This window comes from Rattus norvegicus, chromosome 8 (genome assembly GCF_036323735.1).
Source record: "Rattus norvegicus strain BN/NHsdMcwi chromosome 8, GRCr8, whole genome shotgun sequence".
Classification (NCBI taxonomy): domain Eukaryota; kingdom Metazoa; phylum Chordata; class Mammalia; order Rodentia; family Muridae; genus Rattus; species Rattus norvegicus.
The window spans coordinates 122,734,120-122,760,747 of NC_086026.1; the positions used below are offsets into that span (position 1 = coordinate 122,734,120).

The 26,628-nt window shown below is 45.0% G+C and overlaps 2 protein-coding genes and 1 long non-coding RNA gene across 63 annotated transcripts in view; 2 read left to right on the forward strand and 1 right to left on the reverse strand.

The window, feature by feature from the left end:
• Clasp2 (cytoplasmic linker associated protein 2) overlaps positions 1-2,815 on the forward strand; it is a 181,403-nt gene extending 178,588 nt beyond the window's left edge. For all 50 annotated transcript variants that reach the window (XM_063264756.1, XM_063264733.1, XM_039080674.2 and 47 more), the window contains one exon: positions 1,126-2,815. In XM_063264756.1, the coding sequence (XP_063120826.1) occupies positions 1,126-1,212 (87 nt within the window). In that variant the 3' untranslated portion in view covers positions 1,213-2,815. The remainder of the gene's footprint in view (positions 1-1,125) is intronic.
• Positions 2,250-13,717, reverse strand: LOC120094275 (uncharacterized). 2 transcript variants are annotated; one of them, XR_010054497.1, is made up of 4 exons: positions 13,525-13,717; positions 6,158-13,221; positions 5,726-5,862; positions 2,250-3,838 (listed from the first exon to the last, which is right to left on the reverse strand). It is a non-coding gene; the product is annotated as an uncharacterized LOC120094275 (long non-coding RNA). The 2 variants fall into 2 exon arrangements; XR_005488512.2 differs by having other exon boundaries at positions 6,158-13,717.
• Positions 13,718-13,885: 168 nt separating this feature from the next.
• The window catches only part of Ubp1 (upstream binding protein 1), a 45,820-nt gene continuing 33,077 nt past the window's right edge, over positions 13,886-26,628 (forward strand). For 4 of the 11 annotated variants that reach the window (XR_005487800.2, XM_006243962.3, XM_039081288.2 and 1 more), the window contains exon 1: positions 13,950-14,544. Coding sequence is in view for 10 of the 11 variants with exons in the window: in XM_006243962.3 (XP_006244024.2) it covers positions 14,165-14,544 (380 nt within the window). In the remaining variant the exon portion in view is untranslated. Of the gene's footprint in view, positions 14,545-26,628 lie in introns of all 11 variants that reach the window. The other 7 variants (XM_039081289.2, XM_063265297.1, XM_039081290.2 and 4 more) reach the window with 4 other exon arrangements.

A 26,628-nucleotide genomic window follows, 5' to 3' on the forward strand; every position in this document is an offset into this window, starting at 1 on the left:
CAGCCGCTCTGCTTCCTGTGGATTGTGGCCTTCACTTTCAAGCTCTGACGCTTGATACTTGGAGGCCAGTCTTGGCTACATAGCAAATTACAGGCCAGGCTAAAGTACAGCTAAGACCCTGATTCCAAGAGCAGACCGACAATGATCAAACACTCTACTCCTCTTCTCTCCAGCTTTGTTGTCTTGTTTTGTTTGGGGAATCAGGGAAAAGAGCAAGTCTTCAGTGGTCAGACTCCCAGTGCAAGCTGCCCTTGAGTTTGCAGCAGTCAGGATGTCATCTTTGAGTGCTGGGTTACAGGTGTAAGCCACCACTCCCCCAGCTCCTTCTGTGGTTTTACTGTGACCCAGATTAACATGCAACTTTGATTTGGTATCTTAAACTAAAATTTTCTGGTTAATCCTAAAGACTTAAAAAAAAAAAAAAGTCTGTCTTACTGCACTAAGATTACGAGAGCTGGGGCTGGAGAGATGGCTCAGTGGTTAAGAGCACTGACTGCTCTTCCAGAGGTCCTGAGTTCAATTCCCAGCAACCACATGGTGGCTCGCAACCATCTGTAATGGGGTCTGATGCCCTCTTCTGGTGTGTCTGAAGACAGCAGCAGTGTACTTACCATAGATAAATAAATCTTTAAAAAAAAAAAAAAAGATTACCAGAGCTTTGGAACTGTTCTGGCCTACAGGATGAGAAGGAAGTACAGTGGTTGGATTATAGCTGAGGACAACGAACTGCAGACGTTTACCTGCATGTAGAGTTTTCCCAGACCCTAACAATTGTCGTCAATGTGATCGTATTTATATTCTAAGTTGCAAAAAGCCAAAATAAAAATAGACATGGGGTAAGGCATGAAACTCAGTTGCAGACTGCTTGCCTCACATATTTGAAGCCCTGTGTTCAGACCCCAGCATCACACAAACTGAGCAGGGTGGTGCACACCTGTAAACTAGCTGAACCCAGAGGGTCAGGCAATGGCGTCATCATCAGGCACACGGCCGATTGAGGACAGCATGGTCGCTGTCCCTAAGCACAGCTCCTTCAGCTCTCATAGGTGCACATAGGATTCCTTATGAGTATATTACTATAGTGAGAGCACTTTGTTCAAATGGTCATATCACTTTGATCTGCAGATGAAGCTGCTGAACCTTTACATCAAACGTGCACAGACGGGCTCTGCAGGAGCCGACCCCACTACTGATGTTTCTGGACAGAGTTAGTGCTGCACATGAGCCTCCCAGGTCTCTGAAAGGACAACTGCCTGCCCTCCTCAAGGAAAGGAAACTCAAATACAGCTTTGGGACTCAGCTACGGTTTCCCAGTTCTAGCCTTTTGTTTTGTTCTGTTTTGTATTTTCTGTAACAGAGGGGTGTCCTCAGTCTGCATGTAACTTTATGATAGTTATTCCAAGTTCAGGAGAAGCAGTATTAACATCAGTTGATCAGTACAAAGTAATTTTTTAATCTAATTCACCATTTCACATGTTTGTACTTCTTTGTCTTCCCATTAACCTTTGCCAGTGTTATGATTGTATAAATTTTTTAAAATGCTGGTTAAACAGGAATGCTTAAAGCTTTAAAAGTTTAACAGTCTAAACTTTTTTTTGCCTTTATTCAACTGCAGAAGAATATTTTTATTGCTACTTTTGTTCCGTATCATGTCCTATGCTAGAAATACTGACAATAATGTGAGACAAAGCAGGGCTACTTGGAACTCCAGCCAGACTCTGTTGATGTGGCGGTGGTACATGTCGTTAGCTGCGACTTCTTTGGGATGACCTCAAAGAGAAATGTCATAGAATCAGCCAGTTTTGTAAGACTGATAGTGTCTGTTGGTTCTTGATCTTGCCACCTTTATTTAAAGCCGTGTCCCTTCTTTTACCACGAAAGAAAGCTGCACCCAATCACCTGCCTCGGCTTCCGTGGGGATTAGTACAGTGCCGGGTTTGGTTGCCGAGCCTTTGGTTTATCTTTGTTGTGAATGATGCTTTTTGTTGTATTTATTAATATCAAATTCACTTATGAATAGACTTGATAATGGAAACAGATGAAAAAAAATCAAGTGCATGTGTGTCTTTGACTGTTCTGTTTCTCATTTGATAAATTAATTATTGACATGGGAGTCAACCAGCACCTTCTTGTTGAATGGTGGAACCTGGTTTCCTTTGACCATGAAATTGTCTCATAAAAGCACGATCCTGACGAGAGAGAAGACGGTGCCGAGCCTCTTGTCCAGTGGCTCACACTCTACCTCTTCAGGGCTGACCCTTTAACCAACCCGCTGCCTGGAGTGTCTTGGAAAACTACTTCAAAGGTGATGTTTTGTTACTTTTTAACATTTTTTAATCACCTCTGCTAACGTTATTTTCATGTGCAGCCAACTTTCAAATATCACCAGTTTGGGTGAAAGGCCAAATTAGGTCATTTGGAACCAGGATACTATTGATTTCTCATCTTGACTTTTGTTTTGTTTTGTTTTTTTGAATCCTAACATGAGGTGAATGTGACTGGAAAGCAGATGGCTGTGGGAGCAGTTTGCTGTTGTTACAGAGCTACCTGTACTTCGTTCAGCTGGAAAAATGTAGAAATGTATGTAAAGGGCGTGAGCGGAGAGAACTGGATGGGTGATTGGTCGGAGAAGCTTTTCCTTTCCTTCCTTTTTGTTCTGTTTTAGCAGCAAGAAAAGATATTACTCCATCCCCTCTCCCCTACTGTAACAGTTTTGTTTTCTACTGTTAATGACATTGTGTATTTATAGTTCTATGCTTACCGTTGTGCATATACTGGCAATAAAACTGTACATAACATTACTTGAAAACCTTAACCATGTAGCTCAGCTCTTTCTCTCACTGTGTAACAAAAGATATGGGTTTTTCTGTAAACGTGAAACTTCTTGGACCAGTTACGTCCCCTGAGTTTTGTACATGCATTTGAGTTGCAAAGATCAGGCCTAGCAACTACAATACAATATATGTAAGTATGGGTTTCCTACAGCTTGGGCATTGAACTCTGCTCAGTAGTGTTTTGTACTAAGTGTATTTCATAATCATTTTGAACCAGTATATTGATTTGGCTTGTGCTTTAAAATATTTTAATTCCTGTTGACAGCTGAGTAGAGTGACGTAAGCATTGAGCCCTACACTGTGTAGAAGAGGAGCAGAGTTTATTGTTTCCAAATGGAAGCTAACATAACAGTGGGAATGGTGGTGCACACCTTTAATCTCAGCATTGGGAAGTAGAGACACATGGATCTGAGTTGAGGTCAGCCTGGTCTACAGAGTAAATTTCAGGATAGCCAGGGCGACACAGAGAAATCCTGCCTCAAAAAAAGAAAAAGAAAAGAAAGAAAGAAAGATGGATGGAAGGAAGGGAAAAACATGAAAATTGTATAATTTGGGGGATGGATATGGATGTATAGCAGAGCCCTTGCCTAGTGTGCACAGCGCGTGGGTTCAGTCCCCAGAGCCACAGACAAGTAAAAATTAAAAAAAAAAAAAAACTTTCATAATTTCAAGTTGATACGACTGAAAAAGTTATTGATATTGAGATCACTTTGTACAGTATACGTCTACTTTGTTCATTTCAGAAGCATACTTAGATATCAACTGTTAAAAATGTCATAAAGCTACTGCTCAAATGTCTTTAGCTGAAGAACTGGCTCGGCAGTTAAGAGTGCTTGCTCTTTGTATTAAACGATATATAGAAAGGGGATTTACTAGGATGACTTACAGGCTGTGGTCCAGCTTATCCAGCGGTGGCTGCCTATGATTGGAAGGTCCCAAGAATCCAGTGGTCATTCATTCCTGTGAGGCTAGTGTCTCAGCTGGTCTTCAGTATATGCTGGGATCTGGAAGAAGTGTAAACTTGCTCAGTCTGGAAAGCAAGCAGGGAATGAGCAAGAACTTCCTTCTTCCATGCCTCTCTATATGCTTCCAGCAAAAGGCATGGTCTTCCCACCTCAAAAGATCTAAAGATATGTCTTCCTATTTCAAAAGATCTAGATTAGAAATGAATCTTTGTATATACTTCAAATTAAACAAAATTCCCTCATGAGCGAGTCCCTTTGGGTGTTTTGATTCCTGATGTAGTCAAGTTGACAACCTAGATAGCCATCACACTCTTCCAAAGGACCTAAGAGTTCACTTCCCAGCATCCACTTCGGATGTTTCATAACCCTCTGTAACTTCAGCTTCCGAGGACCCAATACTCTGTTCCCACAGCCACCCACACATGTGTATACATACAAACAACACAAATAAATAAAAATAAAACTTTATTTTCTAAGTCTTGCTTTCCTCACCCAAACTAATACACAATACGTTCATTGCATTACTGAGAATTTATTAGAATTGCCCACAGTCATCCCAGCTACTTGGAAGCTGGAGCAGGAGGATAGTTGCATCTAGAAGTTGAAAGAGCAGCCTGAGCAAATGGCTAGATCCTTTCTGCACAATACGTACACATAGTTTTTAAATATATTTTATGCATATGTGTTCACTGTAGCTGTCCTCAGACACACCAGAAGAGGGCATCAGATCTCATTACAGATGGTTGTGAGCCACCATGTGGTTGCTGGGAATTGAACTCAGGACCTCTGGAAGAGCAGTCAGTGCTCTTAACCACTGAGCCATCTCTCCAGCCCTCCTACACATATTTTTAAGTATATTTTAGTTTCAGATTTTAAAGCCTGTTTAGTTCTGGGTTTCAAAATCTTGCAGACTTGTGTGCTTTTTGTCTTGTTTTTCCCTAAGGTATAGTGTAACTATGGAAAAGTCCTCTGTTGTAAGCAGCCAGAGAAGGCACTCTGTAGTTTCTCATGAGGTGGCTTTTTTTGGTTGTTCTTTTCACTAATATTGAGCAGGATGGCGAGTTCACTTCTCACTGAGTGGTTGTAGGGGAAAAATATCTCAATTTTTAATACAACTTACATACCAAACATCCTACCAAATAACTGGTTTCCAGCTGCCTTCATTCCCTTTTCTGTTGCTGTGGTAAGGATATTCTGAAAGGATGTGGAGCTGGAGAAGTAGCTCAGCAGCTAAGAGCACCAGGTATTCTTCAGAGGACCTGGGTTCAGTTCCCAGAACCCTACAAAGTTATTGATTCACGAAATTCGTATGGCAGCAGTTCCTCCTTAATCAACTAATTCCCCGATAACCACGCAGACTATGATTTATTTAAGTCACCTTGAGCCAATACTGAGCAATTATTATTCCATTCTAAACCTCCAAGCTGATCAGACTTCCTCCCAGACACTATTCCCATTTACTTGAATTTTCTCCGTGCTCTCCTGATTCAGCTCTCTTCTGATGTTTTCTCCACCTCCCCCATGGCTCCCTCCTTTGCTTCTTTATTCTCCACCCCTAAGTCCCACCTAGTCTCTCTGGAGCCCTGTGTTGGCTCATTAACTTTTACTGGCAAGACCAAGAATGAATGAGGAGCAGTGCTCATGCAAGCTTGAGACAAGAGCTCGAAGAATAAGCGTTACACACTGTGTGCAGATTGAAACAGGATATGAAGGTATGAGAGCAGAGAAATCGGCATTTGAATGACACAGGTAAACCACACCCTGAAAACATGCCTCATGCCTACAGTACCCACATGGCATTTCACACCCGTCTGCAATTCCACTTCCAAGGGGTCTGTGGCCTCCTGTGGCACAAACATGTCCATGGTATACTTGCATCCATACAGGCAAAATACGCAATGTAAAAGAATAAGTGAACTAAAATACCTTGATAAAAGCAGGTTAGAGAAAGCCCAGCAGGAGGTTGAGTGCTTGTCATGGTCCATTCACAGTCGAGAGGGAGAACCAGGGGTGAATGTACAGGCTTCCTCTGCTTCCTCTAACACGGGTTCAGGATCCGCTTCCTAGGGAGTGGTGTCACCCAAAGTGAGCAGACTTCTCCATTGGCTCTTGCTTCCCAGGTGATTCTAGGCTAACCATCACACCAACTCAATCTGTGAGTTTTCTCCTACAGCACATTCCATTCACAAGTTTCAGGTTAACACTAGATGAGTTATTGAATTACTCTCATGGAAAAGATAGTGGTTTGGAAATTGTTGTTGGGTGTTCTTACTACTGTTGGGGTTGGGATTGTTTGGAAGCTCTTGTTTTCTCCTTTAAAGACATGGTCACTTAGAGCCCGGGTGACTTCAGACTTACCTATAGCTGATTGAGCTACTGCCGATCAGACCCACAGCTCCATGTGTGCCAGGCGGTCTAGCAGTCCCTGCTCCAACGTGATGGGCTTTATTTCAGAATACTGCTGTCAACTCCGGAGTCCACAGAAACAAATGGAAACTGAACACTCAGGGAGGCTCAGGCTTTTCTTACACTGAGTTTTACCCCAGGCTAGCATCACTTCAGTAACCAAGGAAAGCAGATCAGTACCTTCTGCAATGGCTGGCTAGTACATTTAAAAACCTGAGAGTTCTCAGAATACTGCATGGTTACACTTGCGTACAGTACCTAGAATAATCAGAATAAGACAAGACAAAGTGAGAATGGGAGTTGCCCGTGTTGGGGATTAGGAAGACAGAGCATTCAGACAGGAAACACAGAGATGCAAAGCACCTGGACTTCAAGCATCCTGACTACTACAGCCTTCCTGCACTCTTTGCTCCTCTCTGCCCCAGACCTGAATGTTTCCACCTATGACACCACACCAAGCATTTCACTTGCTGACTGCAGACCTTCTGTTAGAGTGGTTAACAGCCAGGTATGATGGAACACACATGTAGTTTCAGCACTTTGTAGGCTGAGGTAGGTTACTGTCAGTTCCAGGCCAACTTGATAGTGTGTTGCAGGATATTTGATCACACTATGAACCCTGAGGATGTGTTATTTATTTGGGGATGAGGGGGGTGGGACGAATTTCTAGTTGTGGTTCTGCTCACTTTTAATCCCTCTGGCTGGAATATAGTCATACTCTTTAGTGAGTTTTTTTTTAAGATTTATTTATTTATTATATACACTGTAGCTGTCTTCAGAAACACAAGAAGAGGGCATGAGCTCTCATTACAGATGGTTGTGAGCCACCACGTGGTTGTAAGATTTGAACTCAGGACCTCTGGAAGAGCAGTCAGTGCTCTTAACCATCTCTCCAGTCACAATGTTTTTTTTTTTTTTCTTTTGTTCGGAGCTGGGGACCGAACCCAGGGCCTTGCGCTTCCTAGGCAAGCGCTCTACCACTGAGCTAAATCCCCAACCCTTCCAGTCACAATGTTAATACACACCTTTAGTCCCAAAGAATGAAGGTAAAGTTGGTTTGTAGAAGGAAGCACTCATATTTGAAAGTGATGTCTAATTGATGGGCAAAGTGACGGATCAGAGAAAGATTTGACAGAATAGGATATGCCCAACTCAGAGAGAGAAGGGAAAAGGGAAGCTACTTAAGGGGCAGTACAGAAAAGAGGAGGCAGCTTTACTGGGACAACTGTACAGGGACAGGTTGCAGAGAGAACAAGCTAGATACAGGTGAAGGCAGAAGATCAGAGCAGATTGCTACAGTTAGTTAGAGATCAGGCAAAGCCATCAGCAATTCAGGAGAGGGGCAGAGGAGGGAGGAGAGGGAGAGAAGCCAGATTGAATCAGTCACCATGAAGAGTTCTAAACAACAACAGGTGAGTTGAATCAGCCAGCGAGAGTTCAGAAAGACAGAAAGGGTGAGCTTATTCTGTAGTAAGTCTCAGGCTGAAAACATTCTAGGCATAGGTTAGATTGTACAGAGGCTAGAAGCTTCCAGGACTAGACCTAGGTTAACAGACTGGAAGCAGTAAGCCCCAGAGACAACAAATTACACCAGGAAAAGAAAAGTTACCTTTACAATAGTTATTCCAGGTCAACCAGGGCTACATAGCAAAACCTTGTTTCAAAATGCACGTGCATGCACACACACAAGCATACACACAATGAATAAGTAAACAAATAGGCAGACAAACAATAGAAAGCAGGCCAATCTCTGGGAGTTTAAAACTAGCCTAGATTACATAGCAACTTCCAGGCCAGCCAGAACTACGCAGTGAGACTTGAAACACACAAAAGGCAGAGAGATGGGGAGATGTCTCAGTTAAGTGCTTGGGAATACAAGCATTTGGGCCCGAGTTCAGTCCCCCACGACCACACAAAAGCCAGATGTGGTGCACACTTGTAAGCGCAGCACCAGAAAGGCAGAGAAGGATCCCTGGGGCTCACTAGTCAACCAATCTGGCCTAATGGACGAGTTCCAGATTCACTGAGGAAAGCCCCACCTCAGTGAGAATAAGATGAAAATGACTGAGGGAGCCAGCTTGTCCCAGAAGCACCTGCATGCAAGTGCACACAGGAACACACGTTAAGACACTCAGATTTGATGGGGTTGGGGATTTAGCTCAGTGGTAGAGCGCTTGCCTAGGAAGCGCAAGGCCCTGGGTTCGGTCCCCAGCTCCGAACAAAAGAAAAGAAAAAATAAAAATGACACTCAGATTTGTCACTTCACAACTAAGAGCAGCAGATTCCACTATGTGTCACCATAACAAACACTGGAAGGACTAGGGCTCTGGTATCAGGTAGCAGAAACTGGAAGGCCTCAAAGAGGTTGCTTCCTTAAGCCTAAAAGGCACTGAGGAGGTTACGAGTTGAAACTGGAGCCGATGAGAGCTCTCAGTTTAGAAGTTAAGGGAAATGTTCCTGGAAGCTGGAGGAGAAGAAATCTTGTTCTGCAGTGGAAGTGCTCTGGCAGCACAGTGGCCACAGTTAACATGGAAAGGAGCAAATGAGCCAGTGGTGCACACTCTAATCCCAGCACTTAAAAAGCCGAGGCAGTAGGAACAGTTCAGATTGGTCCTCAGCTGTCTGTTGAAACTAGTTGAAACCAGCCTGAGTTACTCCAGAGACTATCACAAACAAACATACAAACAAAAAACCACAAAGGGGGATTGGGGATTTGGCTCAGAGGTAGAGCGCTTGTCTAGCAAGCGCAAGGCCCTGGGTTCAGTCCTCAGCTCCTGCGGGGGAAAACAAAACAAAAACAACAACAATAAAAAACCCACAAAGGGCTGGGAAGATGGCTCAGTGAATTGACTGTTGAGCATGAGGACTGGAGTTTAGATCCATCCAGAGAACCCCCCCAAAAAAGTGAGTACAGGTGGCTTAGTGGTTGAGAGCACTGCTCTTCCAGAGGACCTGGGTTCAATTCTCAGCACCACATGGTGGCTCATAACAGTAACTCCAGTACAAGAGGATCTGACGCCCTCTTGTGGCTTCTGCAAGCACGGCGCACACACAATGCACAGACCTACACAAGGCAAAATAACTGTACAGATTAAAAAAGAATGTAAACTACTCCCTCTCCAGAAGACCACAGATTTCAGAGTAAGATATATACACACACCACAGCATCGTCATGGGGGTGTCACAACTGTAGGGAGTTGGTTCTCTCCTTCCACTCATGGGTCCTGGGACTCAAACTCAGGCTGTCAGACTCAGAGGCGGGTGCTTTTACTCATCTGTATCCCCAGCCCCAACTCACTCACTGATTCTATTCATTAAACTTACACTTTCAATGGTTTTCTGATATTATTGGTTTGCCAGATTTAATATGAACTGCTTCCCATCCTGGGAATGAGCCCAAGGCCTAGAGCATGCTAGACGGGCTTTCTCCCAGTGAGAGGGAATGCCAGGCTCAACTCCATTTAATTTTGTCTTGCTTTGTATTACTCGGCAGCCTTAATAAGCTGGCCTTTGCCACTTGTCCTTCAGAAACAACTGAAAGGCTGGAGAGATGGCTCATTGGTAAAGAGCACTGGCTGTTCTTCTAGGAGACCCAGGTTCGATTCCCAGCACCCACAGGATGGCTCACAACTGATATAACTCCAGTCACAAGGGACCTGACCCTCCCTCCTAGCCTCCATGGGCAAACTGTACACTGTACATGCAGACGAAACACACATATGCATAAAATGAAGGAAAATCAAGAGACAAGCGTAAATAGCTTTAAAAACACTGTAGTACACGTAAGTCAGTGTATAAATGTATGTGTGGTTTAAATGACGTTTCTCACCTGGGATGACAGCACTCCCTCCAAGAGCCGAAGACCACCTAACCAAAACTCCAGTGCCAGGCGCGAGAAGCCTTCTTTTGACTTGTTACTCACACTCATCCGGAGACTCCTCAGACATTAGTCTGTTGCTATTGCCTTCCTTTGTCCCCTAGAGGTACAAACTTAGTCCCTGTTGCTAAAGGCTCCAAGCACTTCAGATGCAGGCCCTGAAGCCTGCAGAGCCAGATCCGACCTGAGCAGCTCTTGTCTGAGGACTAGCTTTCATGCAATGCTGTGCAGCTTCCTAAGGAGAGAAGCAGCAACAGTCCTAACCAGATAAAATGACCCTCACGACATGATAACCCTAAGGGTATGGTGCTGGCAAGTTTGTGTCATTTTATTGGGTTCTTATACCTCAACCACCCTTCCGACCCTTATTCCACCCTAATAACCTCCAACCCCCCTCCAACACTAGATAGGAGAGAAAGAAGGTTACAGTGGAATGGGGATGTAGCCTCTATAGGCTACTTCCTGCTGATTAAGGTCGTTGGGTCCCTTGGGGCTAGTCCAGGCTTCATCATCAGAATGTCCAGTAGTAGTTCAGCAACAGCAGATGCAGCGGGGGAGCAGCGTCTGCCACAGAACCTCTCAGGCCTGTAGTGTTTATACCTTCTCCAGAGTCCCCAGAATTAAACTATCTGCAGCTGGCAAAAATCATGCCCCCTAGAGCGGGAGACAATCATAGTTAATGGCTGTGCAAAATCTGAAGTAGCCCTATATCCCATACCTGAGATTAGAACAAAGGCATATTCATATAACGCAACTGGGTTTTTAAAGAAACCAAAAAGCCCTCGCTACAGTACAACTGTGACACACTTACTCTGCTGGTGACCGGTAGCTCTCTACTTAGACTTAAGGCATGCTACGCAAGAAGGAAATCATGGCTACCGCTAGAAACGTAGGAGAACCCTCACCCACCAATCTACTAAACCAACCAAGTACCGAACTGCATTCCAAATAATTGTCCTTACAGCCTTGGATAAATGTAGTCCTTGCCCCCTCATCGAGGAAGCTTCCCTTTGCAGACAGAAACAGTGACAGAAAACCACGACCCACAAAAATGCAGGACTGTGGGTTTCAGTCCCAGTAGATACACTTACAATATGACTCCTGCACCTAAGGCTCGGGGAGCCTTTCAGTACAGGGGACTGGGATTGTAAGAGCCAAAGAATGAGGGGGTTTACAATGAGGTTGTGTCTTCTAGTAAGATCAGCAGCTACACCCGGTGAGTGTCTCACCAACGTGACTGCATGTGCTGAGCAAGGACAGCACCAGTAGACATGCTAAGGTGCATGGGAAGAGCAGCAAGTGCTTGTAACCACTGAGCCATCTCTACAATCCCACCACTCCCCCCTGCATGCACACATTTTTTTAAGCCAGGATTCTGTGAACTTAGGTTGGCCTCAAACTTTTGTTTCTCCTGTGTTACCTCCGTAATGCTGGGATTACATGTCTGGTGGTTTGATTGAGAATAGCTTCCATAGACTGGTGTGTGTGTGTGTGTGTGTGTGTGTGTGTGTGTGTGTGTGTGTGTGTGTTTGAATGCTTGATCCATAGAGAGTGGCACTATTAGGTGTGGCCTTTTTGGAGGCAGTCTCGCTGTGGGGACCGACTTTGAGGTTCTATGGAGGCTGCTCTCCCATAGAAGTTGAGTTTGGTTCCTAAAACCCACACCAGGTAGTTCCTAACTGTAACTGAGCTGCAGCGGATCCAGCACCCTATTATGACCTTTGTAGGCACCTGCACGTATCCATACACAGACATACACATTATCAAGAAGCTTGCTCAAGCTACACCCGGTGTGGTACACAGTCTCTGCCTGCTGCCCGAGGAACAAGATGTAGATCTCAGTTCCTTCTCCAGCACCATGCCTGCCTACATGTTGTCATGCTTCTTCACAGACATGATGTAACAGACTGAACCTCTGAAACTCTAAGCTAGCCTTAATGAAATGTTTTCCTTTAACTGGATCATGCCTTTAACCTTAGCACTTGGGAGGCAGAGGCATGTAGATCTCTGAGTTCAAGGCAAGTCTGGTGTACAGTGTGAGTTCCAGGACAGCCAGGACTACACAGAGAAGCCCTTTATGAGAGTTGCCATGGTAATATTGTCTCTCTACTGCAATAGAAACCCACGAAGACAACATCCATGCACCATCTCACCGCTTCCAAAGACAAATGTTTGACAGAGAAAAAGTCTCTCATTTTCTTTGGGTATGTTCTTGAATAAACCTAGTTCCACTAATTTCTGTCTCCAGGTCTTTCAGTAGAGCTCTGAGCTGAATTAGCCTGAAAGTCCTTGGGTTTTTTTGTTTGTTTGTTTGTTTATTTGTTTGGTTTGGTTATGTGTGTGTGTTTTTTGTTGTTGTTGTTGTTGTGTTTTGTTTTGTTTTGTTTTGGAGCTGAGGACTAAACCCAGGGCCTTGCGCTTGCTAGACAAGTGCTCTACCACTGAGCTAAATCCCCAACCCCAGCCAGTCCTTGTTGTTTTAAGACTGGGTCTTGGCTAGCCAAGAGCTCAACCGTGAAGACCAGGCTGACATAAACTCAGAGATCCCACCTGCCTGGGCTTCCAGTGTACTGGAATGAAAAGCATGCCCCATCACCCTCAGCTCTAATCTTAAATGTTGGCAAATGTTAGCTTTCAGAGGCTGTGCTTCTCTGTATGTGTGAGTAGTCTAGTGCACAGGTTGATTAAAGAGACAGCACAATTACACTCTCCCAAGAATCAGAGGATTACACACACACACACACACACACACACCCTCATTTTCCAACAGTTAATAATAGACTTGTCGAATCTATGTTGCTGGACCCACATCTGTCTGTTTACTACTCAAATTCAATTCTTTGGAAACAAAATTTTCTGGAAAAGAAATAATCATGGGCCAGCTTGGAAGGAGCAATTCTTCTCAAAGCTTCTTGTTAGGGATACCCAGACACAGAAGACTTCCAGTAGCAAGTAAAAGGAGTCACCTGGACACGGAAGTCTCTGTGCTTAGTGTATAGCTTTTGTATTTTATTGGTGGTATCTGTGTTTCTTTTTTGTCTTCATGTTACCTGAACCTTAACCTCCCGTTTTGTTTCGTTTGTTTTTTTTAGAACAACATTGGTTTTCTTCAAGTTAATTCTCACAGCAATTTGCTTCGCTTAGGGCACAAAATTAAGGAATAACGAGGGTATCATACACTCTTGTGCTATGTGAGTCACCAGATGTTCTGGGCTCTGCAAATTTGTTTTGAGACAAGCCCTTGAGACAAGTATATAACCTTGGCTCAGCTGGAGCTCGCGAAGTAGACCAAGCTGACCTCGAACTCAGACCAGCCTGCTTCTGCCTCCGGATTAAAGTTGAGTTTAGAGGGGGCGGGGAACTTTCAGGGAGGACTGACTGGCTTATTCTCCTGCCAATCAAGATTTTCTGCACAACAGACCTAGCTTACATCAGAGGATACGTAGCCGCTTTTCTCTGGAGTGGGAGCAAAAGCCGACGAAAGGGTATTTCCCTGAACCGACGGAAGTAGGACCTGGAACCACTTCCTCCAGTGCGGGCCAATGAGCTCTTACTTATGGCAGCCAATTTAGTCCCTGAGAGGAAGAGTGTTTTGATTGGTGGCTCAGCCGGGGACGCAGAGGCTCACGGGAATCCAGTCCGGCCGCTTTGCCGTGACTGCCCAGAAGACCTGTCAGTCAGCCGAGTCTGGTTACTCCTCTTCCGCCGCCAGGCCCCGACGCCGCGGGGGCCGGGCAGCGCCGCTCGGCCCAGGCTCTAGTGCCGCGGCGAGGCGCGGGGCCGTGAGGGGCGGGCCTGGGAGGGGAGCGGCCGCGGGGGCGGGGCCGGGGCGGGGCCGGAGGAGGAGGCGGAAGCGGCGAGCGAGTCCGAGCCGGAGCCGCATCGAAGCTGCGTCCGGGCCGGCGGAGCGGCGGTGGCGGGGTTGGCCGGGGCGAAGGGGCGCTGGAGCCTGGGCGGGCGGGCAGAGGGCCGGGGGGGCGCGGCCAGGGAGCGGGTGACGGGCGTGCCGGGGGGATGTGCGCCTGGGCTGAGGGGCGGGGCGGGCGGCGGCCGCGGGAGCGGCGCCGGGGGCGGGCGGCGGCATGAGGCGCGGGGCCGGCGGCCGCGGGAGGGCAGCGCGGCTCGCGGCCCGGTCGCTCCCGCTGCAGCTGCTGGCCGGCACGCTGTGCCCTGACAGCTGGGCCTCGGCCGCTCTCGTCTCAGCCGCGTCCCGCGCCGCCGCAGGTGACCACTCGCCGCGCCGCCGGAGGCTTCACCCGCGTCCTCCCTCAGGACGCGCCCGCGGAGCTCGGGCGCCTTCTCCCCGGACCCGGAGGCCGCGCTGCGCGGGGCGGCGGCGAGGCCGGAAGATGGCCTGGGTGCTCAGTATGGACGAGGTGATCGAGTCCGGGCTGGTGCACGACTTCGACTCCAGCCTGTCCGGCATCGGACAAGAGCTGGGCGCTGGCGCCTACAGCATGAGGTAAGGGGCGCGCGGTTGCCTCCGCCGGGCGGGGCCTGGGCCGCGGGGTCGGGGTCTTGCCGCGTGGCGCCGTAGCCTCGGAGGACGATGGGGGCGGCTAGTGGTGGAGGACCCTGTCACTTCTGCCAGGGGAACCGCGTTAGCTGTTGAGACCGGGTCAGAGGGGTAGGGGCTTCCTTTCCAAATGATTTACGAGCCCTTTTAGCTGGAATATGCTGTACAAAAGGCACCGCTTCTAATGGGAAAACTGCAGCTTTTCCTACGGTGCCTTTCCTAGCGTGGCCTGCGAATTTTAGCCGCTTGACATTACGATAGTAAGTTATATTGTGAGTGAAAGTAGCCCTGAGGTTTGGCGTGCGCAATGACTTGCTTGTACAGTCTCCTGATTGATAGTGAAGTTGGGCCCTTGCCTTGGTTTCTTCATTCTCAAAGTGACTCCCCTCAGGCTGTTTCCTGTTGCTGAGGGCTTTAAGATTGTGCCACAAACAATAGTTTAGTCACTGCTGTCTGCACCAGCAGCTGTTCCGTTTTGTGTAGTTGGGAGAGGTTGAAACAGATAGGAGCCAAGTGAGTCTGCCTCTAACTTATCCCGAAAGAGTTGAGTTCTTCGTGGCTCGGCAGCTCTTTGTTTCGATGTTGGAATATGGCTTGTGTAGGTATAGTTTACCCGAGGAGGTAAAAAAGTGTGGTTTTTGAAACTTGTGTAAATTAAGTGTAGTACTCAGTTTTCAGCAAAATGCTTGGTGTGTGAAGTGTGCGAAGTACAATAGGGCGTGGGGGTTCCCAGTAACTCTCCTACCTTCCCTGCTGGCACGGGAGGTCAGAAACATTACTACCCTAAGAGAAGTGACCTGGGTCAGACTGGTGTGCACAAGTCCCTGAAGCAATTTGCCTTGACTCTGTCCAGTCGGGAGGTTTCTTGGCCCGTGGAAAGAAGCGGTGGAAAGCATACTAAAGAATTAAGCCGCTCGCATCTGACCCTGATTTGGTCTCTGCTCGACTCCTGATCTTGGCACCTCCTTTCTCTGCAGTTGTGTAACTTGAGGGCTTTGCATGAGGTGGATTGTTTTCTAGAACAACTCTTGGTTGTTGAGGAAATTGAGCTACTGAAAGTGTAGGAATCGTCCAGAGAGGAGTACTGAAGACTAGGTCTTCTGTGGAAGTCCTCCTGTAGTGAGTGTCCTTGTCCTCTTGAGAGCACATGAACTTAGCCCAGCCTTGTCTCCTTGCTTCTCATTTTCAGTCAGATGGGGCTGCTGAAAAGCTTGCTTATTGGTAATTTTTAGAACTTGGCTTTTTTTCTAGGATCCTCTGTGAACTAACTGCTGCGTTTTTGATAATTCTACCAATTTGGCTAACTTGTGTTTGGGATTATTTTTCTGAAAAGGAAGTCAATTCTTGGTGGCAGTCTTCTCTTAATAATAACAATCTTTAAGGCGTGCTGGCATCTTTGTGGTTCTCATCTGTGATGCTCCACTTGGGAAAACCTTTTCAGTGTTTTTGGCTATGTCCTATAATCTAAAATTTCCAGAATCTCAGAAAGTATCAGTTTTTGAGGGGACTTGTTTATTTGTTTATATTTAATTACATCATGAGAAATCAAGAGGAATTTGCCTCCTGTGCCTTCAAGACCTTTTATTTGAAAATTTCAAGTATAAACCATTGTGAAAACTGAGCTGAGAGCAGAACCTCCAAGGGGCATTAGGCGTCTGCAGGCTTCCCTTAACCCCAAGTTACCTGGAGCGGCCTGCTCCTGTTGGGAAGGTATTAGGAAGCAAGCTTGTCTTTTTGTTATTTGTTCTCACCTGTGAGGCTCAAGAAGTAAGCCTGGTGTGTGCTCACACCTGTAATGTCAGCACTTGGGAGACTGAGGCAGGATGATCATTTGATTTTGAGTCAAACCTGGGTACATATTGTAATTGTCATATAGACACACAGATCAGAAAGTATACTTGAACTTCTAGGAAAAATCTTGATAACATTTTGGTTCGGTGGGCTGCAGAGATGGCTCAACAGGTAAAGCCGTCTGCTATCAAACTTGCCGCTGTGAATTCTAGCCCCAGGACACATGCTAGAAAGAGGACTGACTTCTGCAAGTTGTCCTCTTACCGCGTGCATGTTGAAGACATGCTTGTGCTAATTGTATTGTATTTTTTAAATAAGTGCAAGGTGCTTTCTAGTGTTCTTTATACTGTGTTTGCTGTCTTTGGATTTCTTAAAATAGAATGTATTCTGTCTATAACCTCCCAAACCTCAGGGCTTTGGGAATTGAACCCAAGGCCTTGAGTGTACTAGGTAAGTTTCTTTCTTTCATTTTCTTTTCCTTTTTTCTTTATTTTTTGAGATGAGGTCCCACTGTGCAGTCCAGGCTGCCCTGGAACTCAGTATGTAGCCTGGGCTTCCTTGAATAAATCCTGAGTGCTGGGATTATAGGAATAAACCAACCTTCCTTCCTTTCCTTCCTTCCTTCTTTCTTTCTTTCTTTCTTTCTTTTTCTTTCTTTCTTTTTTTTTTTCTGAGAAGAGATCTCATTTAGCCCAAATATCCGAGGATAACTTCTGATCCTCCACCTCCAGAGTGCTTGGATTGTAGTGTGAACCATCTCTTGTCCATGTGGTGCAGAGGTCTTTGTGCATAGTATAGCTAGACAAGCACATTACCAGTTGAGCCATAGCTTCTGCCTTTGTGACTTTTTAAGACTTTTTTCAGGCTATCTGGAGCTTACAGTATAGCCCAGGCTGGCCTCAAAAATTGAGATTTGCTTCTGCCTTCCAAATAGTGCAATTTTATTCTTAAAATTTATGTTGCAGGGGGTACTTTCTTTAGCTTTTATGGACAGTAACTTGAAAGAATTGGAGCATCTTTTTCTTCATATGTGTGGCATTATACATGTTTTATTGATTAATTTAGGCTGATGGTGTTGGAACCCTGTTTAGGCTACTTTCTGATATTCCCTTTGCTTTTCTTTTTCTGGGGGGAAGGAGTCTGGTTCTCATTTTGCAGGTACAGCCTAACTTGTAAGCTAACTGTTCAGATTCCCTTTGAAATGAACCAAGCCATACATAAATGTCAATTTTTTTTCTTTTAAGATTTATTTATTTTACTTATATGAGGGCACTGTAGCTGTCTTCAGACACAGCAGAAGAGGGCATCAGTTCTCATTACAGATGGTTGTAAGCCACCATGTGGTTGCTGGGATTTGAACTCAGGTCCTCTGGAAGAACAGTCAGTGCTCTTAACCACTGAGCCATCTCTCCAGCCCGTCAATTTGTTTTCTTATAATATCAGTTCTAGGCTGGGGATGTAGCTGAATTGATAGTCCTTGACTAGATGCATGTAGCCCTGGGTTCAATCCCCAGCACTGCCTAAAACTGGGCACAGTGTTACACTCATCTGTTATAGGTAGAAACATCAGAATTTTAAGACTATTCTGGGCTAGATAGCAAGTTAGTTCTAAGCCAGCTTGAGATACATGTGACTGTCAAAGAAAGAGAGAAGGAAAGAACCAGCCCTTACTAATTGATAAGATAACTAAAACCATTATTATTATTATTATTATTATTATTATTATTATTATTATTATTTTTAACTAAAAAGTATTTCACAAAAGAAAAAAAACTTAACCATAAGAGTGAAGTTTCTTTTTATTTCTTATTTTGTGAAACTTAACTTTCTCCTTTGGATTTGCTTATCTGATACAAATAAAGTCAACCTCACAAAGGTAAGTGCTTAGAAAAAGCAAATTTATATAGATAGCCTTTTTAGGTAGTTGTGGATATTCTTTGAAATTGTCAAAATTTGACAAGTGGTAGTTTACTTTTTAAAAAACTTACTAAGATGGAGAAATGGCTCAGTGGTTAAGAGCACTCACTGGCTGTCCTTCCAGAGGACTTGGGTTCAATTCTAAGCACTTGCATGAGGTCTATAACTCCAGTCTCAGAGGATCCACAGCCCTTTTCTGGCCTCCTCAGGCACCAGGCATGCATGTAGTACACAGACAGACAGACATGAAGGTAATACATCCATACACATAAATAAGTTGTTTGTTTTATATAGCCCTAGCTGTCCTAGAACTCGCTCTGTAGACCACTCCAAACTTGCAGCGATCTGCCTGCCTCTGCTTTCCAATTGCTGGGAAAAAGGAATGCCACCACCACAGCCCTGCTAAAATAAGTAGCATTTTAAAACTTTATTCATTGTGAGTATGGGCATGAGCCACAGCTCTAGGGTGGAGGTCAGAGGACGGGTGACAGCTTGTTCTCTTCCTTTGTCTCCTTTACCATCACATAGTTAGGTTCTGCCCATTAAACTCTAGTTGCCAGGATTGGCAGCAAATGCCTTTACCCACTGATCAGCCCAGTGGTAGGTTCCTAGAGCTCCACTGGCATGGAGACTGTAAAACCATTGCGTTTCCTTAATCTGCTTTTGCGTTTTCTTTATTCTGTTGTTTTGAGGCAGTCTGATTATGTAGGTAGCTGTTTAAAAGGCTGGGAACTTTCTATCCTCCTGCTTCAGAGTGCTGGCTTGCAGGCATGTGCTGGGTTACAGACATGTGCTGCTATGGCCTGTTACATTTTGACACTTGTTAAGTTACACAGTATCAAGAAATTGTATTCTTTAATATAGCTAGTTGTCAGCCCTGGTGGTGGGGCCCAAACTATTACTGCAACATATTGTCAGCTTTTGCCTTCAATGATGGGCTTACTTTGTTAAATTTTTTAATTTATTTATTTTTATTTTTTTAATTTTTTTTAAAGATTTATTCATTCATTTATTATATATAAGTACACTGTAGCTGTCTTCAGATACACCAGAAGAGGGCATCAGATCTCTTTACAGATGGTTGTGAGCCACCATGTGGTTGCTGGGAATTGAACTCAGGACCTCTGGAAGAGTAGTCCGGTGCTCTTAACTGCTGAGCCATCTCTCCAGCCCAAATTTTTTAATTTTTAATGTTAAACTTACTTATTGTGTGTGTGTGTGCATACTACTGCAGTTACTTGGTGTAAAGGTCAGAAAACAGCTTTTGGGAGTGGGTTCTCTCCACCAGATGTGTCAGGAGTGGAACTCAGGTTGTTGGGCCTGGCAGCAAAGCCCCTTTACCAGCTGAGCCAACTTGCCATTGTTCAGTGTGTTAATTTTGAGAACGTTTCTGTTTTACATCCAGGTCTGAGTAGTCATACCCTTTCAGTAAAATGATGTCTGTTCTGTCTCATACACTTGTGAGATCTTCCTCAACATCACCATTTCTTAGAGCTCAGAGAAGTTGAGTAGCCTGTGGTGAGCGCGTCACTCAGAGTGGCAGCTGGGGCTTGCAGATCCAGGCTAGGGTTGGTCTCTGACCTTGCATCACTTTCTTAACCATCCTACGACAGTAAGTAGCCGAGCAGTCCCAACAGAGAGGAGTAGGCTCTCCACAGGAAGAAAGTGGGCCGAGAATCATGTTTCTGTTGTTCTGTTTTGTATTGTGTTAGTTTTTGAGTGAGGTTTATATAGTCCATGCCATAGCCCATGCTGGCCTCAAATTCACTATGTACTTCAGGCTGGCCTTAAACTTGTGTGGTCGTTGAGTAGAGGCACATGACTTGGTTAGAACCTCTGTCTCTCCCTTTGTGAGATGTCTAGGGTTTCAGTGAAATGGTGGCTAAAGACTCCAAAGGCTGGAATCTTTAAATATTTTACTGATTTTTATAGAGAATGCCTCTAAATTTTCAGATTATTTGATTTCATTCTTAGAAAAGGTTAGCTTTTAGCCTTCTTTTTAAAAATTTTTTTAATGTTTTAAAAGGTATATTTTATTTTATATGTGTATGAATGTTTGCCTGCATGTCTGTGTACCATGTTTGTGCCTGGTACCCATGGAGGCTGGAAGGTGTCAGATTTCCTGTGAATGGGGTTATGGATGGTGTGTACCACCATGTGGATGCTGGGAACCAAACCCAGGGCCTCTTTAAGAGCAACATATTCATTCTTAACAGTGAACCATCATCTCTCTAGCCTTCTTTTTACCACATTTTACTAGAAAGTGTGTGTATGTGGTGTGTGTGTGTGTGTGTGTGTATGTGTATGTGTATGTGTGTGGTGGGATGTGGAGTGTGTGTGTGGTGGGGTGTGTGTGATATGGAGTGTGTGTGTGTGTGTGTGTGTGTGTGTGTGTGTGTGTGTGATGTGGGGTATGTGGGGTGTGGAGTGTGTGTGATGTGTGGGGGGGGTGGGGGGGTGGAGTGTGTGTGATGTGGGGTATGTGGGGTGGGGGTGTGGAGTGGGTGGGGTGGGGGTGTGTGTGGGGAGAGGGTGTACTTGCCATCGCACATATGTGGACATCAGGACCCCTTTCAGGATTTCATCCTTCCCTTTACCTTGTGGGTCCCAGCTTGTCCACAAGTGCCTGTGCCAGACCAGCACTTTCCCGGGCCCTTGTTTGTTTTTCTTAGAATTACATTCTTAGCCCGTGTGGGGCTGAGATTTAACTATTTATTCAAAGGTTGAAGCTAGTCATCATGGCACACACTTGAAATCCTAGTAGTACTCAGGAGTGGGGGCAGTTTAGGATCCATCTTGGCTAAAGTGAATCCAAGGCTATCCTGAGCTACGTGAAATTGTCTTTCAAGACAGAAAAGAGTTTTGTGAAGTTTATCTAGAAAGAATTCTGGATTTGAGCTTTTAGTTCTTTTTCAGTGAGAATGTTGTCCCTGTAATTTATTTCAGGCACATGGGAAAATTAAGATTATTTTAATTGTGATTGAGTCATGGGGTCCTGGCTGAGTCTTAGCTTCAAGCTGCTCAATAGTGACCTCTTACCCCAGCTTCTGCCCCCTCCCGCACTGCCTTCCTGGAGGGCTGTCCAGCCTCAGTACTTCCTCTGTGTGCTGCTGTCCCTCACCTGCTGGTGAGTGGTCACAACAACTCTGCAGACTGAGGACTGACGGAGCCTAAGGTGTGCTTGTTTGTGGGTCACTTTGTGTTTGTCCTAGTGTGGTCACTTGGGCTTCTTGAGTCAGTGAATTGGGACAGTTGTCAAGTTTGGAGTTTGTTTAGACTTGGCCTCTTCAGATGCTACCCCTACTGCAGCACTCTGCTGCTTCTGGAACACGGGGTGATAATGTGCCATGTGGCCTTTAATCAGCACTCAGCAGGCAGAGGCTGGCTGATCTCTGTGAGGCCAGCCTGATCTGACCACACACTTTCAGGACAGCCAGAGTTGCATGATGAATGTTTCAACCCCACTCAAAAAAAAAAAAAAAAAAAAAAAAACCTGCAATCTCTTTATTCTTTACTGTTCCCCTGTCCCCTCTCTGTCCTCTTCTGAATAACTTCTTTCTCTCCATTCCATTTTCTCAAGTTTTCAGTTTCTTAGTTGGAGCTGCCATTTGGGTCACCTTAATTTCCTGTTCTGGGAATTCTGTGTGTTCCCCTTTTGGGTTTGGTATCCTTGAAAATCTCTTCCCTGCAGATCTTTCTAGACCTGTGTTTTATTTCTTCAAGCTAGGTAAGCGTGATTTCGTAATTTGGGTTTGATAACTCTAGTATTTGAAATCTGAGTCATTTCTATATCCAATTAAATGGAAAATGAAAGCCACCGAGGTGTTTCTGGCAGAGGTGATGAGAGGACCAGGGAAGGAGCTGGGGTGCCTTTAAGCTCCTGCTGGCTCAGCATCTAGCTCTCAGAAGCCTATGTGTTGCCTGCCTTGCACCTGCCTTTTCCTGTCTCAATCTGAAATTTCCCACACGGGCTTCTCTTTGACTCAAACCAACAAGATTCCAGCTAGCAAGAAGTCTCTTAGGAGCTGTTGTGAGGCCTCAGTCCTCTGTAGCACAGACAGAAGAGCTGGGTACTGCAGATGGAGTCTGACTGGGTGTTAGCCATCTGTTATTTTTACTTTGGGTTCTTATTCCTAGAGTCTTGTTTGTCTTTTATGCTCAGTTATTTTTGTGTCTTGGCATTGTGGAGTTACCTGGAATAATTTGATGCCTATGGTTTTCATTAGTGTGCCAAACTCCTGGAAGGCCTTCCTACCTGGCTAGGGCCGTCTTAAGTGCACATTTAGTGGTCTCTTCTACCGTCTGGAGAAACTACTATAGTAGGCATCCTTGCAGGAACCTGCTCCCTTTTATCCTGGCTCTTTCCTCAGTTCATGTGCTGGTGGGAGTAGCCAAAAGTATAACACAGCATCATGGTTCTATCTTCAGAGTGGAAATGCACTCTTTGGTGAAAGCCGTTTAGCATTCCAGGCTTGCTTCGAGTTTCTGAACTTGGCTTCTAGATCAGCCTACTTCCATACGTGATAATTAGGTCGTAAGAAGAATCTATGTTGGGTCTGGAGAGGAAGCTCAGCAGTTAAGAGCACTGACTGCTCTTTCAGAGCAGGGTTCAGCTCCCAATACCTGCACTGTGGCTCACAATCATTTATAACTCCAGTTGCAGTGGATCCAGTGTTCTCTTCTGCCTTTCTTGGGCTCCTGTATTCATGTAGGACACGTAGAATTCATGCATGTGTATATGTATATGTTCATCCACACTAAGTAAATACATCTTTTTTTCTTTTTTTAAAGAACATATGTGATATTCTGGATCCCTCCCTGCTTTGCTGACCTGGAATTCTACATAGTCTTGACTTTGAATCAATGATCTGCCTCAGATGTCTGCTTTCTTGTTTTGTGTGGGTCAGAGTTGGGAATAGAGCACTCTGTTAGTTCAGATAACCTTCGTGTCATTCCCATCTTGGTTTTATTCTTGTCTTTTGAATTAAAAAGTATTATACCTACTTATGATTATGCATGTGAATGCATGTGTATCCATGCCTACCATAGTACACATGTGAGCGTCAGAAGACAGCTTACTGCAGTTGGCCCTGTCCTTTCACCATGTGGGTCCTGGGGGACTGAGCTGGTCACTAGGCTTTATGTGGCAGGGCCTTTCCTGGATGAGTTATTAGCCAGTCCTTGGTCTTCTGAATTCTGTAGAATTTCACCTTCCAAATATGTCTCCATTACTTACTTGTTATGTTCTCACTAAGAAGACATCGAATTTTTTTTAACTTGTTTTTGAAAAGTAACCTATTGCTCTCTATAGTCATGTTCAAATCTATGAAAGGGGACATAGCACCCAGGTCCTCCTGGAAAACAGAATACACTGCTGGACAAGGTCACTTTATCGGTTTGTTGTAGGTGTAGCCGAGGCTGGCCTTGATTCTTGATGCCTCTAGTGCTAAGGTTCCAGGTGTGCCCTCCACACTCAGCACATTGCTTTGTGTTCTGAGACACAACTCCTGTAGCCCAAGCTGGTTTTCAACTCCACAAGTAGCTGAGGATAACTTTGAACTCCCGACTCTGACTCTGCTAGGATAGCAGGCATATCCAACTTTGTTACGGTTTTAAAGTCAGAGCTTCAGTGCTAACTGCGTATGGTTCGGCATTTCTTTTTTTTTTTTAAAGATTTATTTATTTATTATATATAAATACATTGTAGCTGTCTTCAGATACACCAGAAGAGGGTATCGGATCTCTTTACAGATGGTTGTGAGCCACCATGTGGTTGCTGGGAATTGAACTCATGACCTTTGGAAGAGCAGTTGGGTGCTCTTAACCGCTGAGCCATCTCTCCAGCCCTGGTTCGGCATTTCTTATCAAGAGTTTTCTCTGGTTTTATGCATTTTGAGGCTATGCAGTAGATGCATCGTAGGATCAAGTTTGCTGTGACACTCATGTGTGCTTCACTCAAAATGGTCCACTTGTTTGAAACATCATGTGATGCCCTATACATATGTATTGTCTTATTTGTCAGTTTTAAAAATGAAATTTAGTTATTAGAAATCTGTGCTGGCCTGGAGAGATGACTTAGGGGTTAAAAGTACTGGCTGCTATTCCAGAGGACCCAGGTTCCATTTCTAGAACCCACATAGTGGCTCACAACCATCTGCACTTCAGTTCCTGGGGATCTGATGTCCTCTTCTGGCAAGCAAAATACCCATACACATAAAATAAAAATAATTTTAAAAGAGTCTGTCTCTAACATTCAAACGACTCCATTTCTGGGTTTACAAAGACCATTGTGCACTTTCCGTATAGCTCAACATAGGAAATCTTGACTCATAAGTGTCTTACCCTATTTTGGCTGCTTTGTGTTTGATAGCAGTGAAGGAACAGCTTTGGGTGCTTATGCACAAACTTCTCAGATCTCTGTATGAGCAGGGTAATGGGGAGTGTGTGGAAGTCTGTCCTTGACACCTGAACTTGGGCATTCTGTAGAAGAGCAGAGCGAGCAGTTGGTCCTGAGAGCCTCGTGTTGAGAGGTCACTGTGGACAGAGAGCAGTGGGTGGGTTTGTATGGATTTGTTAGGACCTTGGTTGAGAGCAAGCTGATGGAGGGTTTAGAGGAAAAAGAATCTGTTGACTGGAGAGATGGCTCAGCGGTTAAGAGCTGACTGCTCTTCCAGAGGTCCTGAGTTCAAGTCCCGGCAACAACCATCTGTAATGAGATCTGATGCCTTCTTGTGTTTCTGAAGACAGCTACAGTGTACTCACATACATAAATAAATAAATCTTTTTTAAAAATCTAGTTTCTGACATTTGCTGTGTTTATTAAAATTTTTTCATCTTTTTCTTTTTTTAACTTTAAAAAATATTTTTATTACCACTCCCCTCTCATACTCTCTCTCACGTGTGTGTGTGTGTGTGTGTGTGTGTGTGTGTGTGTGTGTGTGTGTGTGTGTGTGTGTGTAAAAGAGAGTCAAAGAATTATAAACATCTTTCAGTTACTATGTGGATGCTGGGAACCAAACCCAGGCCTACATAAGAGTAAAAAGTACTAAACCACTGAGCATCTCTCCAACCCCTTCTATTTCTTTTGGGATATATGGTCTTACAGACCATCCTCAGACCTGGGGTGATCTTGCCTCAGTGCTGGATTTACTAGCACTCCTTGCTTTGTTCTCTGTCTCTACCCCTCCCGCCTCCTGGAGCTAAGGACCGAACCCAGGGCCTTGTACTTGCTAGGCAAGTGCTCTACCACTGAGCTAAATCCCCACCCCACCCCCTTTTTTTAAAACCAGGGATTGAACATAGGGCATTGCACATGCTAGGCAAATATTCTACCATTGATCCACAGCCCCCACATCATCCCCCCCTCCTTTTTTTTTTTTTTTTTTTTTTTTGAGGTAAGGTCTTTTTATATAGCCTGGCTGGCCTGGAACTCACAGGAATGGGCCTGCCTACCTTAGCCTGTGGAGTGCTTGGATTAAAAGTGTGTGCCACTATGCCCCACATTTTATTTTTAATTAAGTCAAGTTTAAGAAACATTTAGTATCACATGCCTATAATCCTAGAATTTGAGAAGTTAGTAGGAGGAGAGTCAGGAGTTTGTGGTAATTTCCCTGACTTCACAGTGACTTTGAAGCTGGCCTGAGCTAAATGAAAACCTGTGTCAAACAAACAAAAACACCACAAGGGAGCTGGAGAGAGCACTGCTGCTCTTATAGAGGACACGGGATTCTGTCCCAGCACCCTCATGACACAGACGGTGACTCACAACTCCGCTTCCAGGGGATCTAATGCCCTCTTCTGGCTTCTATGGGCACCAAACATGCATGTGGTGCACATACACAGATACATACAGGCAAAAATACTAATGCACATAAAAATAAGTTAATATCCCTATATTCGTGTGGACATGCGTTATAGCTGCCCTGGAAAGCTGTCTGGCCATGTAGTCCAGGACTCTGCTGAGGTTCATACTTAGGGAGCTGAGTGCTATCTACACAGGAGCATAAGTGTGTTCCCAGCACTGTTCATAGCTAGAAGAGAGAAGAAGCCCCACGCCCCCAGGACAGATGCAGAACTCGTTGTCCATATAATGTAGTAAGGTTGTACTGAGGAGAGAAGTTGTGATTTATGCTGAGCCACAGGTAGACCAGACAAGATGCCAAGTGCAACAGGCCCATCCCAGGAGACGACGGCGTATAGCCTATACCTCATCTGCACTAACTCTCAGAGTCAGCACATCAGTAGAGACAGACTTGAGGCCAGTGATAGGGAAGGGAAGCAGGCAGGACAGTGAGTCACTGAGTTGGATGTGGGCTATCTTTT